We start from the raw sequence: 17,273 nt of genomic DNA, 5'->3' as shown, positions 1-17,273 counted from the left end.
TTTTAAATTAACTGGTAACTTTATTAATAACAATAGCATCTACACACATCTGAAAACACACATGTAAGAAACATAAGATTTATTCAGTCTCTGATAATGTCTGGAGTCCATTTGGATTCATGAAACCCCTGCAATTAACTCCAGGACCCCTTATCCAAAAGCAGAGTTGAATAACTCATCAGACCATCAGTGTCTTTATCAGCAAAATCAAGGCTTGTACAGAAAGATTCAACATTCTGTAATTACATGAAGTAAAACTAAAATACAATTGTCCTCGCATCTGAGGATACAAAGGTGGACAAGGTTAGCCGCATGACCAGTGGACCAATCACTTTGCTTCTCTCAATCTCGTTTTTAAAGGGATATTAATCTTGTCTATTGTACAGGGTCTCCTGAAAAGCAAATGAGATGGTGAACATAAATTAAAAGCTCATCTCCGTGAGGAACAAAGGATCAGGATGGAAGGAGGATGTCATAAATAGAGAAAGGAAAATAATTTCCAGTGACCAATGTTCTGAATTTAATGAAAATCCAAGAGATTAGGCCAAACTGAGAAGCATAAAGGAAGGACAAAACTGCCACCTCCCCCTTAGCGCAAAAAAAAAAAAAAAAGAAAAAACTCTTAACAAAGTCCTCCTCCCAGCTGTTGCCCTGAGGTGACCACGGACAGACTTGGGGAAGGAGCTCCAAAAACATTTCCATTTTCATCACGTCTTCACATGCATCTAATGAAAATGAACCGCACCCATCCATCCACGGAAGCGATTTTAAAAAGGAGTGGGAGAGAAAAATTAATTCAACAAATATTAATTCAATAAGTATTGAAGTGTCCACTGTGTGCCCAGTACTGGTTGGCACTGACGATATAGAGGAAAACCAGACTAGCAAAGTTTCTGTTAAGGGCTTGAGGAGAAAGACCGTAAACAAGAATATAAACGAACAAGACAATTTCTGACCGCTGCTAGGAGGAAGATAAAATAGAGTGAGGGACCAGGACAGGCAGGAACGAGAGGCACAAACTCCTGAGTGGATGACTTGGGAAGGTTTCTGAGAGGTGACGTTTGAGCCCAGACTAAAATGACTAGTGCCTTACAGTTACTTGAGACCGAAACATTCCAAGATAAGAGAATTAAATGCAAAAATGATCCACAAACCAAAAAATAACAGGGATTTCAAAGCACCAAAGTGAGCGGTGGAAACCAGAATCTATGAATTCTGGAGCGGCGCGAGATTTTGAATATTCATGTCGTCCAATCAGGGAAAGGCTGAGACCAGGCAGCGCGGGTTCCGTCCTAAATACCCCGAACTACTGGTATCCACAGGTCACGTCGCAGGGCATAACTGGTGACTGGGCACCCAAGCAGCTGCCAAACTCTCGGGAGAATTCTTCAGGGCTGTGATGCAGTGTTCGCAGGACCCGGGCTTACTTATGTTCTGGGGTCCTTTCTTAAATGAGGATGGCCGAAATCACTCACTTCGTTTTAGAACACCGATGAAACGTACCCAACAGAGCCACCAGGACACAACAGTCTACGAGGAGAGGGTGGGAAGGAGCAGAGTCTCAGTGTCCTAATTTAGAACTGACTCATAGGAAATCTAAGCAGCACAGTGAGGAGTTAAGACTCGGCCTAGATTCAAAAGCAAAGCCAGTCACGCGCCAGGAACCTCAAGTCATAAGGGCCTAAAAAGCTTCGTGTGCCATTTGCCATTACTTTTAACCAACTAACGCAACTTACTTTGTGAGAAGAGACTGAGGGCAAACAAGTGAACAAAGCTCTTTTCTGGTGATTAGGTGGGTGGCTCTGAAAAGAGCCTTTGGAAAGTCAAGCGGCTCGGCGACTTGTGCGAGCGCCGCGTCCCGGCAGGGACTCACTTGGAGCTGGTGTACTTGGTGACCGCCTTGGTGCCCTCGGACACGGCGTGCTTGGCCAACTCGCCGGGCAGCAGCAGGCGCACGGCCGTCTGGATCTCCCGGGACGTGATGGTCGAGCGCTTGTTGTAATGCGCCAGGCGCGACGCTTCGCCCGCGATGCGCTCGAAGATGTCGTTGACGAACGAGTTCATGATGCCCATGGCCTTGGACGAGATGCCGGTATCCGGGTGCACCTGTTTCAGCACTTTGTACACGTAGATGGAATAGCTCTCCTTGCGACTGCGCTTGCGCTTTTTGCCGTCTTTCTTCTGAGCTTTGGTGACAGCTTTCTTCGAGCCCTTCTTGGGCGCGGGAGCGGATTTTGCCGGCTCAGGCATTGTAGAATACAACACCCGTTAGCAAAGAAAAGTAGTAGGAGAATGGGCGGGCCTGATCCTTTTATAACCACCGTATGCAAATTAAGGCTCCAAAAGTCTTATGTTTCCATTGGGCCATGTAGAGACCTTGCGTTATCAGTAATAGCTACGTAACAACACCGACTCTTGACCTTATTGGCCATTTCTGGAGCCAATTTAGGACCAATGAAAAATTCGTTCCTGACCCCACCCCTAGGAAAGCTTATAAAGGCTTTCCAATTGCTGATCTTTCAATCCTGTTTGTTGCGAGAATCTGAGCTCTAGGCCTTATAGCATTGTTTTCAATTATGTCTGGCCGCGGAAAGCAAGGAGGCAAGACTCGTGCTAAGGCCAAGTCGCGCTCGTCCCGCGCTGGCCTGCAGTTCCCGGTGGGGCGAGTGCACCGTCTGCTGCGCAAAGGCAACTACGCCGAGCGGGTGGGGGCTGGCGCGCCCGTCTACATGGCGGCAGTCCTCGAGTATCTGACCGCCGAAATTCTGGAGCTGGCGGGCAACGCGGCCCGAGACAACAAGAAGACGCGCATCATTCCTCGTCACCTGCAGCTGGCCATCCGCAACGACGAGGAACTGAACAAGCTGTTGGGCAAAGTCACCATCGCCCAGGGCGGCGTTTTGCCCAACATCCAGGCCGTTCTATTACCAAAGAAAACCGAAAGCCACAAAGCCAAAAGCAAATAAATCCAGACAAAGTAGACCAAAGACCAAAGGCTCTTTTTAGAGCCACCCAAGTTTTCAAAAAAAGAGCTAATGCGCTGTTTTGTGATCAGCCCTTCATTTGACACTTTGGTGGCTCTTAAAAGAGCCTTTGGGGTGAATGGGGTTGGTGTCAAGCCTCCTAATTACTTATTCTTGCCAGGCTTGTGACTCTCCGTTTTCTTGGGCAACAAGACTGCCTGGATATTGGGCAAGACGCCGCCCTGGGCAATTGTGACACCCCCGAGTAACTTGTTGAGCTCTTCATCATTTCTCACGGCTAGTTGCAAATGGCGAGGGATGATGCGTGTCTTCTTATTGTCTCGGGCCGCGTTGCCGGCCAGCTCCAGGATTTCCGCGGTCAGGTACTCCAGCACGGCCGCCAGGTACACTGGCGCGCCGGCCCCCACTCGCTCGGCGTAGTTGCCTTTGCGCAGCAGGCGGTGCACTCGCCCCACGGGGAACTGAAGGCCAGCACGGGATGAGCGTGACTTGGCCTTGGCCCGAGCTTTGCCTCCCTGCTTTCCGCGTCCTGACATTACGGCTAAAAATGCAGTTACAGCTTCTTTTTCAAAGAGAAGGATGTGGCGAGGATAACCCATTTGATGTAATTTATAAGAGCTACCGGGAGGGGTGAAGCGAAGTGGTTTGATTGGCTAAAAGCTGAGTCCGATCGAACAGCCAATAGGAAAGCGGAAAGCAGACTCTTCGTTTGCATCTTGTACTACGAGGAAATGACGGCCTTGGTAAGTACCTACCAATCGCTGTGAGCCACATTAAAGCCCCTTATTTGCATGCCAGGATTTTTAAAGCGAAGGCTTTCAAACAACACGCTGTTTTGTTTTTTAGTGAGTGGCAATTTTTTTCCAGCTTAAGAGTGGTAGGTTTTTGTCCACCAAGGGAAATCCCAAGAAGGGCCCATAAAGGACTGCAGAGAGCCTCCGGCAGATGCAGAGTTACTGCCACTCAAGGGTACCGAATTCTGAAGCTGATTACCCCCTTGAGCCCTAAATTACTCTCCAAGTCCCTCCCTTTCTGCCTCGTCAAAGCCAAACTTCCTTAGAGACTATAGTACTACTAAGGCCTCCGCCTTTCAATTTACACGTTGCCTGCGGCGTGGCTTAGCCCCATGCCACCCGCCACTGCTTCTTGGACTCCAGTTTGCCTGAGGGCTAGCATAGAATTAGTCATCCTCCTCTTTACCTCCCGACGGCGTCCAAAACGGCCTTGAACCTGAAGGCGGCTTTCCCTTGGCTTTCAAAATGTCGCCCTTCGTCTTTCCTCATCCTGCTTCTGTTCCTTTGCCCTTTTTTTTTTTTAACCTATTTATTTATTTTATTTTATTTCTCTCCACCCCCACCCCTCAACTCTGGCAACACCAAATTCCTCTGCCGGTCTTTAAATCCCGGTGTCCAGCTGAGCTCTGCCTCCCTACTCGCCCCTCCCCCACACTCCTCCATTCTTCACTCTTCCCGAAGAGTCTTACCCAACTCCATGCTTTCAACTAACACCCAGATTTGTTTCAGAAGCTCAGACCCATATACGTAACTGCTGACTGGATACTTCAACCTGTTTGTCCCAATAACTCGACCTATCCAAAAGCAAACTCATCCAAACTCCCCCCACCCTCCTCTCTTTGCTCTCTTTACCTGAATGGCACCAACAATCTTCCAGGTACCTAAGCCAGAATCCACTGTTCCCTGCATCTCAACAGCATATCAAGTGTTACTTCTTTAACTTCAGCCTTATTCCTCCGTGATCCTCTTGTTTGCCTCTTAGACTTCAGCAACAGCCCCTAGAGACTCCTTTGTGTAATCCTCCACATAGAAATCATTCCTGAAAGTTCCATTTCTTTCTCCTCAGCTTCCCATCCCTGGGATTTCTACATCCCCACCCCATTTTCACCCTTTCCTGAATATCCCATAAAGCTGAAACCGCTGAAATGCGTCTGGGGGCTCCGAGGAGCTTCAATTCTTTATGTCTCAGCGCAGAAAGAATTCAGCGAGAGGCAAAGTAACAGATAAGTGATTTATTAGAATGGGACACTTGTGAGACTTCCCAAGCGGCTGGGTGAGAGGGTGCCGTGCTCCGAGAACTTAGTGGGCTACAGTTTTATAATCAAAGGAAAAGTGGGGAGGGGGAAAAGACCACCTTCTTCCTCATTCTTGAGTAGACGTCAAACTTCCATTATCAGCTCCTCCTCCACGTGGGGGGGGGGGAGGTTCTTGTCCCTACTTGGTCAAGTCGGGACTGTCATGGTGCAATGGAAATGAGCAAAAAGGCGCTCATTTACTAAAAATGGTAAATCATCTCAGGTTTCAGTATAATGTCACCCTTTCCTTTTATTTTTTGTTTTTAGTGTGTGCAGAGAAGCATGTCCTTGGAATCAGCTTACTGAGCTCACTGGGCAGGATGTGGGTCTCATGCCACCATTGTTTTATTGTTTTGGGGCACGTCTCATGCTTCTGTTGCATAGTTTTGTTGCTACGCAGGCCTGTTTGATTGAGTGATCATTAACTTAGAGTGGTCTCGCATACCTTCTTCTTTACTTACAATCCCCTAGTGGGATTAACTGTTTAATTACCTACTTTGTCCCTTCACTATGTCCCTATCAAAGACAGGAGGTAGAATGCTATAGAGAAAAGAATAGACTTAAATTTTTCTCCTTGAGCTCTTTTCTAGTGTTCCTCTTTTATCCTCACCTTTGTTCAACTGACATTTATTGAGTACATGCTACCTATCAGGCAATGGGTATACAGATAATTGAGACTAGTACAAAGAGGTCTGTAATGAGATGCCTCTAGAAAATGGAGGAAATCTGGTGAACTCTGTAAGTTAAAATTAGTTAATATCAGCTATCTGTAGAGCTTACCCCTGGTAAGATGCTGGTATAGATTTGTGAAGCACCCAAGTACAGTCAAAAGTAATGGGAGTGTTTCCTCAATAGTAGGATGCAACTGAAGATAATTCTAGCCAAACGGATTATAGCATTTCAGAAGATGCACGTGTTAATAGAAAGATATGGTCCACATACCATCTAAATGGGGCAATTACAGTAGGAATGTGTTGTGCTTCTCTAACACTAAGAGTATGTGTCTGCTAGACACAAAGGTTTAGGCTATTACAGAAGGTTCCTTGGTGAAAGCATCAGCTTGTTCTCATAGTCTGGGTGAAATGTTTCTGAAGACTATCCAACCCTCTTAGCTCAGGTTCTGCTCTCAATTAACAACTTTCCAATTATTCTACTTTAGGATAAAAATATGAGACTGAGAAGGGGAGAACCAGTATGGGAAGATATATCTATCACTAGAAGTTAATTAATTTGCATTCTGACCTATTCATCAATTTCTTGTGTATTTTGTTAGTGTAACTCTCTCCCCAAGAAGCTCTGGAAGTTCTAATAGTGTCAACTTTTCAGCCCTACAGAGCACAGAACAAAATACAGTAGTAGGGACCCCACAGCAACTCTGGTACCCTTCGAGGCCCTGCGTGAGGGGCCAGCTGACCTCCCGCTGTCTTTGATCTCTGATCTCCTTTTTACTTCTATCACAGTGACCCTGTGCTGTTAGGAAGGGTAAAGGGAAAAGAGATTATATTAAACCTTTATTATGAGATAAGCCCTATGTTAGGGGCTACCTATGAAGTAGACATACAGTCGTACCTCGTACCTCGGTACCAGGACCCCCAGTGGATACTAAAATCCAAGGATGTTCAAGTCCCTTATATAAAATGGTGTAGTATTTGCGTATAACCTAAGCACATCCTCCCAGATGAAGTGTCTCTAGATTACTTTTAATACCTAATACAATGTAAATGTTATGTAAATAGTTGTAAATACAATGTAAAACTATGTAAATAGTTGCTAGGGCAGGGCAAATTAAAGTTTTGCTTTTGGGGGACTTTCCGGATTTCTTTTTAGAATATTTTCCATCTACGGTTGGTTGAATCCTCAGATTCAGAACCCATGGATACTGAAGGACGACTGTAATTCCTTCACAGATAAGGAAACCAAGGCTCAGAGGCGTTTAAGCACTTGCTGAAGGTCACACAGCCACTTACAAAGACATGATTAGAACCAAGGTCTGCCTGACTCAAAGACTGTGCTCTTCATCCCTCCAAGCACACTACTTCACTAACTAGATTATGGGTTTCATGAAGTCACTTAATTTACCCAGCCTTGCTTCCTCCCTCTGTTGCAGAGAGAGGGAGAGCTGGAGAGCAGGAGAGTTAGAGAGTGAGAGTGAGAGAGCATGAGAGAGGGATGGAATTAGACTTAATACTTTAAATTCCATCTAGCTATAAAACCTTATTAGGTAAGTCCAGATAGGCCAATATCCTACAAATTTTATCAGGCTCAATTATCTGTTGCTCCCCAGACCTCCCTTCCCAGCATTCTTACCAGAGCTATTAAAATATATAACAGAGCAGGCCATTTGTAAATGTCATACACCATCACAAACAGGCTGGATCTTATCTCCTTTAACACCTCTGGGATTTTTAACCAAAAGCAACTGAGTTGGGCTTCCCTGGTGGCGCAGTGGTTAAGAATCTACCTGCCAGTGCAGGGGACACGGGTTTGAGCGCTGGTCCGGGAAGATCCCACATGCCACGGAGCAACTAAGACCGTGCACCACAACTACTGAGCCTGCGCTCTAGAGCCCGTGAACCACAACTACTGAAGCCCACGCACCTAGACCCCGTGCTTAGCAACAAAGAGAAGCCACCACAATGAGAAGCCCGTGCACTGCAACAAAGAGTAGCCCCCGCTCACCGCAACGAAGAGCCAACGCAGCCAAAAATAAAATCAATCAATCAATCAATCAATCAATCAATCAATCTATTTAAAAAAAAGGCAACTCAGTTCCTAACCAGGCAATCTAGTTAATCAAACATTTAGGGCATTCTAGGTCCATTCTATCATTCCAGCCATACTCCTCTCCCTTCCCCTTTTCTTACACCTTTCCTCAACTCCACCCCCAGCCCCCTCCGTACTGAGCTGCACATCATTCATAAGATGAGCAAGGCCTTTCCACAGCTCCCTGCCATTGCACATAAAGTTGCCCTTGGCTAGAATGCTTTCAGCCTCCTCTGGACCTGCAAAATCCTCCCCATCCTTCCAGTTTCCACCCAGATATCACCTCCTCTTTCATGAAGCTTCCCTACTGTCAAACACACAGCCTCAGTGTACCCACATCTCTTTGTTCATATCCTGCTGATAGCATTTAAGCACTCTGCCCTGTGTTTTGACCTTGGTCTCACTTCCTTTCTGTGACCACTTCAAGGGAGAGACCATGTCTTCTTCACCTTTAAATCAGGAGTCCTTTATTCCTTCTACCTGGCTCTTGGTAGGGTAATTAAATGTTTTTTGCATAAACAAATAAAACTATACTCTTAGAGAATTAGCATCTTCTTCTCTAAAATATTTCTCTTTGGTCAAAAAACCACTCTCCAAATGCTAGCTAGCTATCAACAGTAGACTGTGGTAGCCAGAGTGACAGAAAATACAACAGAAGCTCATCAATTAAATAAAAATCATATACCCTACCATAATAGAGTTGTTAGAATAAATGAGAATTAAATATAAAGAACCTAGTACAGAGATGGAACCTGAGACGCCCAAATGCTGGATTAGGAGGCAGAATAGCTTAATGGTTAAGAGCTCAAATTCTGCAGCCTGACTCTCTGGGTTTGTTTACCAGATCTGTGACCATAGGCAAATTACTTACCTAACCTCTAAGGGTCTCTGCTTCCTCAATGGTAAAGCGAGAGTAATAACAGTAGCTACTTCATAGACTTGTTGCAAGAATTAAAAGAGTTCATAAATGTAAAACATTTAGCATAGTACCTGTCGCCAACAAAGCAGGGGCATCTCAAAAATTTGAACGAATTTGCCATTTCAGAAATAAATATTGAGTTTATCCTATGACCACTCCTGGATATACACCAAACAGAAAAGAATGTTTACATCCAACAAAAAGCACGTACAAGGATGTAGTATATTCATATACTGCAATACCACACAATGAAAATGAAAAAATTACTGCCACACACACGGATGAACCTCACAGACAATGTTGAGCAAAAGACAAACACAAATGTATTCATACTATGTGATTCTATTTATAAGAAGTTCAAAAACAGGCAAAACTTATCTATGGTGCTAGAGGTTAGAATGATTAACTGTGGCAGGGTGGTATTGACCTCCTTGGGAGCCTTCCAAGGTGCTAGAAATTTTCTGTATCTTGATATGGTGTATTCCCATGTAAAATTAAGCTGTACACTTAAAAAGTGTGCATTTCTTATGTGTAAATTATACATCAGTAGGGACAAATTAATTTTTTAATGAACAAATAATGAAGTAATATCATAGGAAAAAGATGAATACTTTGTTGGGCATCTTAATCCTCACATTACAGATTAGTGTTTATTAGTTTTCGTTTTGTTTGAGGCGGCCACCATAATGTCTCAGTGCTTAAAGCCTCTAACTAAGACTCTTAATCTGACCATGACAAACCTTCACTAAATAGTAAATATTGTCATGACTATGTTTTTATTAGAAACAAAGACACTAAACTTGCCCTAGGGAGCTTGCAACTTACAAAGCTTTCATTTATTTTTGCAACAGGAATAATAATGTCGGCCCTCTCTATTCACATACTAGCTCACTATCCATCCGGTACATTTTACCGAACACCCAAGTATGCCAACAGTGAGCCTGGCATAACACATGCAGTGAATATATTGCCTCTGGCCAGATCTCTCTTTTCACATGATTGGTTTCCTCTAGTCATTCAAATCTCTGTTTAAATGTCCCCTCCACAGCAAGGCCTTCTCTGACCACAGCCTCCCACCATTCCCCGCCACTGTCACTGGATTAGCAAATTACAAGGCCGTCACCAAAAACAAGTCCTTCTTAGAGATTCCATCTCTTTAACAGCACTCTAGTTGATTTACTTCTCTCTAGCCTGTCTCCTGCCTTTACTCAGATTATCTTTCACCAGACTACTGCCAAAGGCTTTTCTCCTCTTCTCCCTGCTTCCACTCTTCCCATTCCCTTAATATATTCCTCATACACTAGCCAGAGTGATCTTCTAATACAAAAATCTGATTCTTTTCTCACTTTATTCTTTTTCCCAGGTGATTTCACTCCCCTCACTCACTTCCCCACCTTCCCCCCGCCCACGATCTCATTTCATCTTCAGCAACTCTTGCTTCACATGCGCTTCTCAGATGCTAAAACTAGTAGACAAAAGCTTAATGAAAAACAGAATAGTACATAGACTCAAAGTATCTCCTACAACTACAAAGGGAAAAAGAAAAATTTTACAATTGAGAAAACTGAGAGATACCACCTTAATCAATTAATCAGAATTATCATTAACAATGAGACAAATTGAATTATATGCCCCCATATGCTTCAGTGAGAGGATTCAATATCACTTCTGCAGTTTTCCTGCCAAAAATGTATATCCTAAATCTGAATCAGAGTGAAACATTCGACAAACCCAAGTTGAGGGATATTTAACAAAATAAATGGTCTGTACTCCTCAAAAATGTCAAAGTCGTGAAAGACAAAAAGACTAATGAACTATTACAGATTAATGGAGACCAAAGAGACATAACAACTGAATATAGCATGTGATCCTAGATTGGATCCTGGCCCAGAATTTTTTTTTTCATTCTATATAAAGGACATTATGGGACAATTGGCAAATTTTGAGTAAGATCTGTAGATTATACTACTGTATCAATGTTAATTTCAAGAATTTGACAATTACATTGTGGCTATGCGAGAAAATGTCTTTTTTTTTTTTTTTTTTTTTACTAAACACATATTAGCAAATATATATTAGAGCTCTTCAGAGAAATAGAACAACAGGATATATATGGAGAGGGCAAGAGCAAACGAGAGAGAGAGAGAGAGAGATTTATTATAAGGAATTGGCTCACATGACAATGGAGGCTGACAAGTCCCGAGATCTTCAGGGTGAGTCAGCAAGCTGGAAATAACAGGAGAGCTGATGGTGTAATTCCAGTCCATGTCTGAAGGCTTGAGAACCAAGAGAAGCAATGCTGTCGTTCCAGTCAAAGGCTAACAGGCTGGAGACCCAGAAAGAGCCAGTGTTTCAGTTCAAGTCTGAAGGCAGGAAAGAAGCCAATGTCCCAGTTCAAAGGCAGTCAGGCAGGAAAGAACTCTCTTTTTCCAGGAGGGTTAGCCTTTTTGGTTCTATTCAGGCCTTCAACTGATTGGATGAGACCCAGCCACAATAGGGAGGGCAATCTGCTTTACTCAGTCTACCAATTTTAATGTTAATCTCGTCTAAAAACACCCTCACAGAAACACCCAGAATAATGTTTGACCAAATATATGGGCACCCTGTGGCCCAGTCAAGTTGACACATAAAATTAACCATCACAGGTAGTTAGAGGTAAATGGACTTATCTCTGAAACTTACTCTCAAATGATTCAGAAAAATAATTATATATGTGTAGTTAGATACATAAAAAGAAACAAAGCAAACATAACTTGTCAATATTTGGATAATCTGGGTATCAGGGTGAGGGGTATACAAGAATTATTTGTACTATTTTTGTATTTCTATAACTCTGAAAGCACTTAAGAAAAAGTTAAAAATAAAATACACACACATAGAACCATACATCCAACATGACATCTCTTCTTGGATATCATAAAGACACTTCAGACTCAAGTCCAAAACAGAATTGGGCACCTAGTCTTTCCCTTCCCCACCCTTCCAAACCTGTGCTTCTTCCAATATTCTGTATCTTAGGGAACAAATGCCATCCATCCAGATGCACAAACCTGATAGTTATCCTTCATACTTTCCCTCCCATAACTAGCCCATTACCACATCCTGTGGGTCTTACCCTCCCAATGTATATCTTATAGCCACAATTTCTTTCCATCTCCACCTGCATGACCACCAGCGTGGTCCAAGTCATCATCATCCCTCACCTAGACTGCTACACTAACCTCCCAACTGGTCTCCCTGCTTGCACTCTTACCTCCTCTACAGTTCTCCACACTGCAGCCAGGGATCTTTGCAAAATAAAAATTTAAAGATGGCTAAATGCAATGCATGATCCTTGATTGGCTTTCGAAAAATAAAAAATTATAAAGGCACTAATGAGACACCTGGGGAAATTTGAATGTCAACTATATATTAATAATAGTATTGAACAAATATTAAACGTCTTAGTTGTGGTAATGGTATTGCGCTTATGTAGGAAAATATCCTTGTCTTAGGAGATATACGCTGAAGTATATAGCAATGAAATGTAAAGATTTTCGCAACTCTCAAATGGTTCAGCAAAAATAACAATATTTTTATTATATACACACATTCAAAGAGAGATTAAAAAGCAAATCTGGTAAAATGTCAGTAAATATAGGTGAAGAATAAATGGGGTGCTCATTGTACTAACCTTGCAATTGACATTATGTTAAATTTTTTGAGTGTGATAGGGTATTGTAGTTATATAAGAGAATATCCTTGTTCTTAGGAGATACATACTGGAGTACCTAAGGGTGAAATGTCATGCTATCTGCAACTTATTTTCAAAAAAAGTATAGAAATACATTTTTAAAGTATATAGGTATAAAGTACTTAAACATAAAAGTATATATGTATAAGTATATAATATATAAATGTAAAAAACAGTGAAAGGTAGAGGATGCTGTTTTGTACTATTCAACTTTTCTGCAGATTTGAAATTTTTCAAAATTAAAAGTTGGGGAAATACATATATGGAGAAATCTATAAAATATTAGGATACAAAATAAAATACTGGTTGAATTGACGAGTTATGTATCATCTTGGAAAAATCTCATCCTGTTATATCCCCGCTGAAAACCTTCCCTAGCTTCTTACTGCTCCTAGGATAAAAATAAAACTGCCTAACGAGGCCTTCTCCCCACAGGCCTATACATTCATTCAGCTTCCCATCACCATCATCTCTGCTCCGTGGGCTCCAACCATATCTAACTACACCCAAAGGAACCACTCCCCCAAAGTTCTCTCTCCTCCTGGCCTTTGCGCGTGCAGCTACCGCACTAGGAGGGGCTGAGAAAGGGATTTTTGTGCCTCTTGTAAACTGTTTCCTTAAGTTTTCTCTTCTCCCCCAAGTCTGGATGACATGCCTCCTTAGCATCCTGCTGTTAGTCCCATCACAGCCCTTAGCACACAGTATTGCAACTCTCCGCTCATTGGTCCATCTTCTCCAATGTTCTGTAAACTGCCTGAGGACAGGGCCTGTCTTACCTCCCCAGCCTCCAGGACTGGTCTGGCGCACAATAATTATGTATTCAATAAATGAAACGGACTTCCATTTTCTTGTATGTAAAATAAAGGTGTTGGGCTAGATGATCTACAAGATGTATTGTCAATAAAATGAATCGAATAATCTCAATATCAATTGCACAGAAGTTCCCGTTTTCTTTACAATTCCTCAGGTTCAGAGCCTCCCACGACCTCACGAGTCGGGCGAAGTAGAGACTACAGTTCCCGTGAACCCTCAGGGCACCACGTGGTGCCTGCCTGGGGTGTCGCGTAGCGAGGACTCCATTTCCCAGCGTGCCTCAGGACGCGAAGTCTGCGTTTCGCCAGGAACGTCAGGAGTTCCGGTCCTGAGTGGGAGCTGCGGAAGAGAAGACTGAGTGCAAGGTAGAAAGGGCCCAGCCTGGGGTTCAGAGGGGACACAGGGACGTTGGCTCAACCAAAAGCCCGGAGTTGCACATACCCAAGTCTGCAACCTCCAGCTCATTCTTTGCGAATCCCCTTAATGAGGAACGTGCCTCGCGCGCGGGCTCTTTCTAATCCACCGCCTCCCTTCAGCTGCTCGCGGCTGGAGACCAGATTCCCCCACGTCACACAGGGGAAAGAGGCGGTGCCTCGCGTCTCACTGTCGCGTCTAGGCGGGCTCCCAGTGTGGACGTTGGCCGGGGGGCGGGGGCTGGGGTGGTTGAGAGACTGGTCTCTCACAAAGAGCGAGGCCCTGACCCTCACTGCTCCCGTCCTTGTCTCTGCCGTAGCTGATGTTGAGTGGGCAGCTGGTCGGAAGCCTGTTCTCCATGGCTGGCCGCGTCTGTGTGTCCCGGGGCAGCGCCAGATCAGGGGCCATCGGTCCCGTCGAGGCCGCCATTCGCACAAAGTTGGAGCAGGCGCTGAACCCCGAGGTCCTGGAGCTGCGTAATGAGAGCGGCGGCCACGCGGTCCCACCAGGCAGTGAAACCCATTTCCGCGTGGCCGTGGTGAGCTCTCGCTTCGAGGGACTGAGCCCCCTGCAACGGCATCGGCTGGTCCACGCGGCGCTGTCAGACGAGCTGGCTGGGCCGGTCCACGCCCTGGCCATACAAGCGCGGACCCCCGCCCAGTGGAGGGAGAACCCTCAACTGGACACGAGCCCCCCCTGCCTGGGCGGGAGCAAGAAAATTCGAGGAACTCCCTGAACCCTGAGAGAGAGGGAGGACCGGGATCCAAACGGGTTGGGTGAGAATAAACTACTGGGGCCTTCTTCCCTTCAGTACAGTCTGGTATTTGTAAGAGTTGAGGACCTGGGCCCCATTCAACCGGCATATACAGGTTCTCTGGAGACAGCAATTCATTTCACATCAAGGTCAACCTAAGGAAAGCATACAATCACTCACTACTGCTCTTGCCCTGGACTGTTAAGGAAAAGCTGCCCAGTTGTTTCATGTTAAATTGTGACTAAGGAACCACCAGACCTTATGAGTTGCAAGTAATCCTGTACATTAAAAGAGAAATTATCATATGAGGTGAATTGCTGTGTTGTTAAAGGCCTGTTGAACCAGGGCTACAGATGTTCTTGGGAGAAGAAAGATACTTGAAGCCTAGCATAGTCAGGAAGGGCTTCGTTAAACCAGAAAGAAAAGGAAAGTTGTTTCAGGCAGGGGGAAGAGCCCAAGCAAAGGCATAGAAGCTGGACTGGGCAGAGAGTTATTGGACAAGACAGCAGTTACAGACACATTTGAACTTCAGACTTGGGGAATGTTTGGCTTTCTACCAACCTGTCCATTTCCAAAAGGATTTACATTTGTTTGTGAGAAAAAAAACTTAAAAAAAAACACTAAAGCAGTGAAAAGATTATAATCTGGGAAATGAGTATAGAAGGGGGAGAAAACTGTACATAACCCTTTTTCTTATGAGTCTTCCAAACGTCATAATTCTGAGGGAAGCTCAAGTAATGTCTAGATAAGCAATTTTCTGATGATCTCAATGTGGAGATGGAACTTAGTAAAGAGAAAGCTTGGTTAACATGTATCAACCATTTCTGGCTAAAGAGTTTAGACTGCATCTGGTTGGGCAGTAGGGAGTCATTGAAGGGTGTTGAGGAAAGGATGCCAAAGAGCATTTTGGGGCAGATTGATCTGGCAGTGACGTGTAAGTGGGTTGGCATAGGAAATAGGCACAGAGATTAACCAGAAATAGGCACAGAGATTAACCAATGGTGAAGGCAGAACCCTGACCTAGAGGTCAGCTGTTGAAATGGAAAGGAAGGAGTTGATTTGGGAGCTACCATTTTTTAATTTTTTTTTTTTTTTTGTTAGTAGACTTTTTTTTTTTTTTTTTTTTTTTTTTGGGTGTGTTGGGTCTTCGTTTCTGTGCGAGGGCTTTCTCTAGTTGTGGCAAGTGGGGGCCACTCTTCATCGCGGTGCGCGGGCCTCTCATCATCGCAGCCTCTCCTGTTGAGGAGCACAGGCTCCAGTCGCGCAGGCTCAGTAGTTGTGGCTCACGGGCCTAGTTGCTCCGCGGCATGTGGGATCCTCCCAGACCAGGGCTCGAACCCGTGTGCCCTGCATTGGCAGGCAGATTCTCAACCGCTGCGTCACCAGGGAAGCTGAGAGCTACCATTTTTTAAAAGTCAGAAAACGGCTTGATTACAACAGAAATGGGCTAGAGTGAGAGGAGAGTCAATGGTAAACCTCAGGCAGTACTTTTCAGATTTCCTCACAGATAAAAATTCCCAAGGGAGCTTGTTTAAAATGTGGATTCTAGGTCAACTCTCTTCCTAAAAAGGATTCTGATTCCACAAGTCAGGAATGGAATCTGGAATCTATATTTTTAAAAAAACACACAAAAGGATTTGGAGGAAAGCTGGTTCTATTCTCAAGAAATATTACTCCAAGTTTTTGTTTATTTGTTTTCATTTTTGGAGTTTTTAAATTTTTTAAATGTTTTTGTAAATATTATTTTATTATGGCAAAAACTCTTGAGATCTGTCTGAACAATTTTTTTTAAGTGTGTAATCAATACATTATCACTGACTATAGGTACAGTGTCATACAGCAGATCTCTAGAGCTTAATCATCTTGCTTAACTGAAATTTTATGCCTGTTGATTGGCAACTCCCCATTCTCTTCTCCTCCAGCCCCTAGTAACCAACATTCCACTCTGATTCTATTTGACTATTTTAGATAAAGTGGAATCATGCATATTTGTCTTTCTGTGACTGGCTTATCTCACTGAGCATAATGTCCTCATGGTTTATCATAGCAGAATTTCCTTTTTTAAGGCTGGCAAGTATTCCATTGTTATGTACATACTATATTTTCTTTATCCATTCATTTGTCAGTGGACGTTTAGGTTGTTTCCACATCTTAGCCATTGTGATATTCTGCAATGAACATGAGTGCTAATACCTCTCCAAGATCCTGATTTCAATTCTTTTGGATAAATACCCAGAAGTGGCATTGCTGGATCATATGGTAGTTCTATTTTTAATTTTTTGAGGAACTTCCATATTTTCCAGAGTGCCTGCACCATTTTGCATTCCCACCAACAATGTGCAGGGATTCCAATTTCTCCACATCTTTGCCAACACTTTATATATATATAATAGCTATCCTGACAGGTATGAGGTGGTATCTCATTATGGTTTTGATTTGCACTTCCTTGATGATGAGTGACATTGAGCATTTTTTTATATATACCTATTGGTCATTTTATGTCTTATTTGGAAAAATGGCTATTCAAGTCCTTAGCCCATTTTTTAATTAGGTTATTAGTTTTTTTGCTATTGAGTTGTAGGACATTACCCCAAGTTTTCAAATCTAGGAGACCGAGGGGGCGCTCCATCTGTAGAAGTGGAAAGGTCAGGATAGAGAGGCGAACTCAGGAAGTAAATGTGATGCATCATGTTATTCTGGCCTTCAGTTTAGAGAGAGAGGAGTTGTTTTTCCATCTCACCATCTTCCCCTCCCAGGACTGTCTCAGAGTTGGACGTAGGTAGAGGCAAAGAAGCAGACATAGA

The 17,273-nt window shown here is 43.7% G+C and overlaps 4 protein-coding genes across 4 annotated transcripts; 2 read left to right on the top strand and 2 right to left on the bottom strand.

The window, feature by feature from the left end:
• H2BC21 (H2B clustered histone 21) lies at positions 1 to 2,302 on the bottom strand. The gene has a single exon (XM_082463193.1). The coding sequence runs from the start codon at positions 2,248 to 2,250 to the stop codon at positions 1,870 to 1,872; it is 381 nt and encodes a 126-aa protein (XP_082319319.1). The 5' UTR covers positions 2,251 to 2,302; the 3' UTR covers positions 1 to 1,869.
• A 104-nt stretch (positions 2,303 to 2,406) lies between these two features.
• Positions 2,407 to 3,016, top strand: H2AC20 (H2A clustered histone 20). Its single transcript, XM_082463188.1, has one exon. The coding sequence runs from the start codon at positions 2,577 to 2,579 to the stop codon at positions 2,964 to 2,966; it is 390 nt and encodes a 129-aa protein (XP_082319314.1). The 5' UTR covers positions 2,407 to 2,576; the 3' UTR covers positions 2,967 to 3,016.
• Positions 3,017 to 3,127: 111 nt separating this feature from the next.
• Positions 3,128 to 3,585, bottom strand: LOC309661444 (histone H2A type 2-B; the record flags this gene model as incomplete). Its single annotated transcript, XM_082463163.1, has 1 exon — positions 3,128 to 3,585. Exon 1 carries the CDS (start codon positions 3,581 to 3,583, stop codon positions 3,128 to 3,130), a length of 456 nt encoding a protein of 151 aa, XP_082319289.1. The 5' UTR covers positions 3,584 to 3,585.
• Positions 3,586 to 3,590: 5 nt separating this feature from the next.
• BOLA1 (bolA family member 1) lies at positions 3,591 to 14,525 on the top strand. Its single transcript, XM_082463167.1, has 3 exons — positions 3,591 to 3,727; positions 13,456 to 13,666; positions 14,035 to 14,525. Exon 3 carries the CDS (start codon positions 14,038 to 14,040, stop codon positions 14,449 to 14,451), a length of 414 nt encoding a protein of 137 aa, XP_082319293.1. The 5' UTR covers positions 3,591 to 3,727; positions 13,456 to 13,666; positions 14,035 to 14,037; the 3' UTR covers positions 14,452 to 14,525.
• Positions 14,526 to 17,273: the final 2,748 nt, after the last annotated feature.

Source organism: Balaenoptera physalus, assembly GCF_965194825.1.
Source record: "Balaenoptera physalus genome assembly, chromosome: 1".
Taxonomy (NCBI): Eukaryota; Metazoa; Chordata; class Mammalia; order Artiodactyla; family Balaenopteridae; genus Balaenoptera; species Balaenoptera physalus.
This window is presented reverse-complemented; position numbering and strand designations above follow the sequence as displayed.

Bases quoted from the DNA above. Each gene is read 5' to 3' on its own strand.
- H2BC21 (XM_082463193.1), bottom strand. From the start codon at position 2,250: ATGCCTGAGCCGGCAAAATCCGCTCCCGCGCCCAAGAAGGGCTCGAAG.
- H2AC20 (XM_082463188.1), top strand. From the start codon at position 2,577: ATGTCTGGCCGCGGAAAGCAAGGAGGCAAGACTCGTGCTAAGGCCAAG.
- BOLA1 (XM_082463167.1), top strand. From the start codon at position 14,038: ATGTTGAGTGGGCAGCTGGTCGGAAGCCTGTTCTCCATGGCTGGCCGC.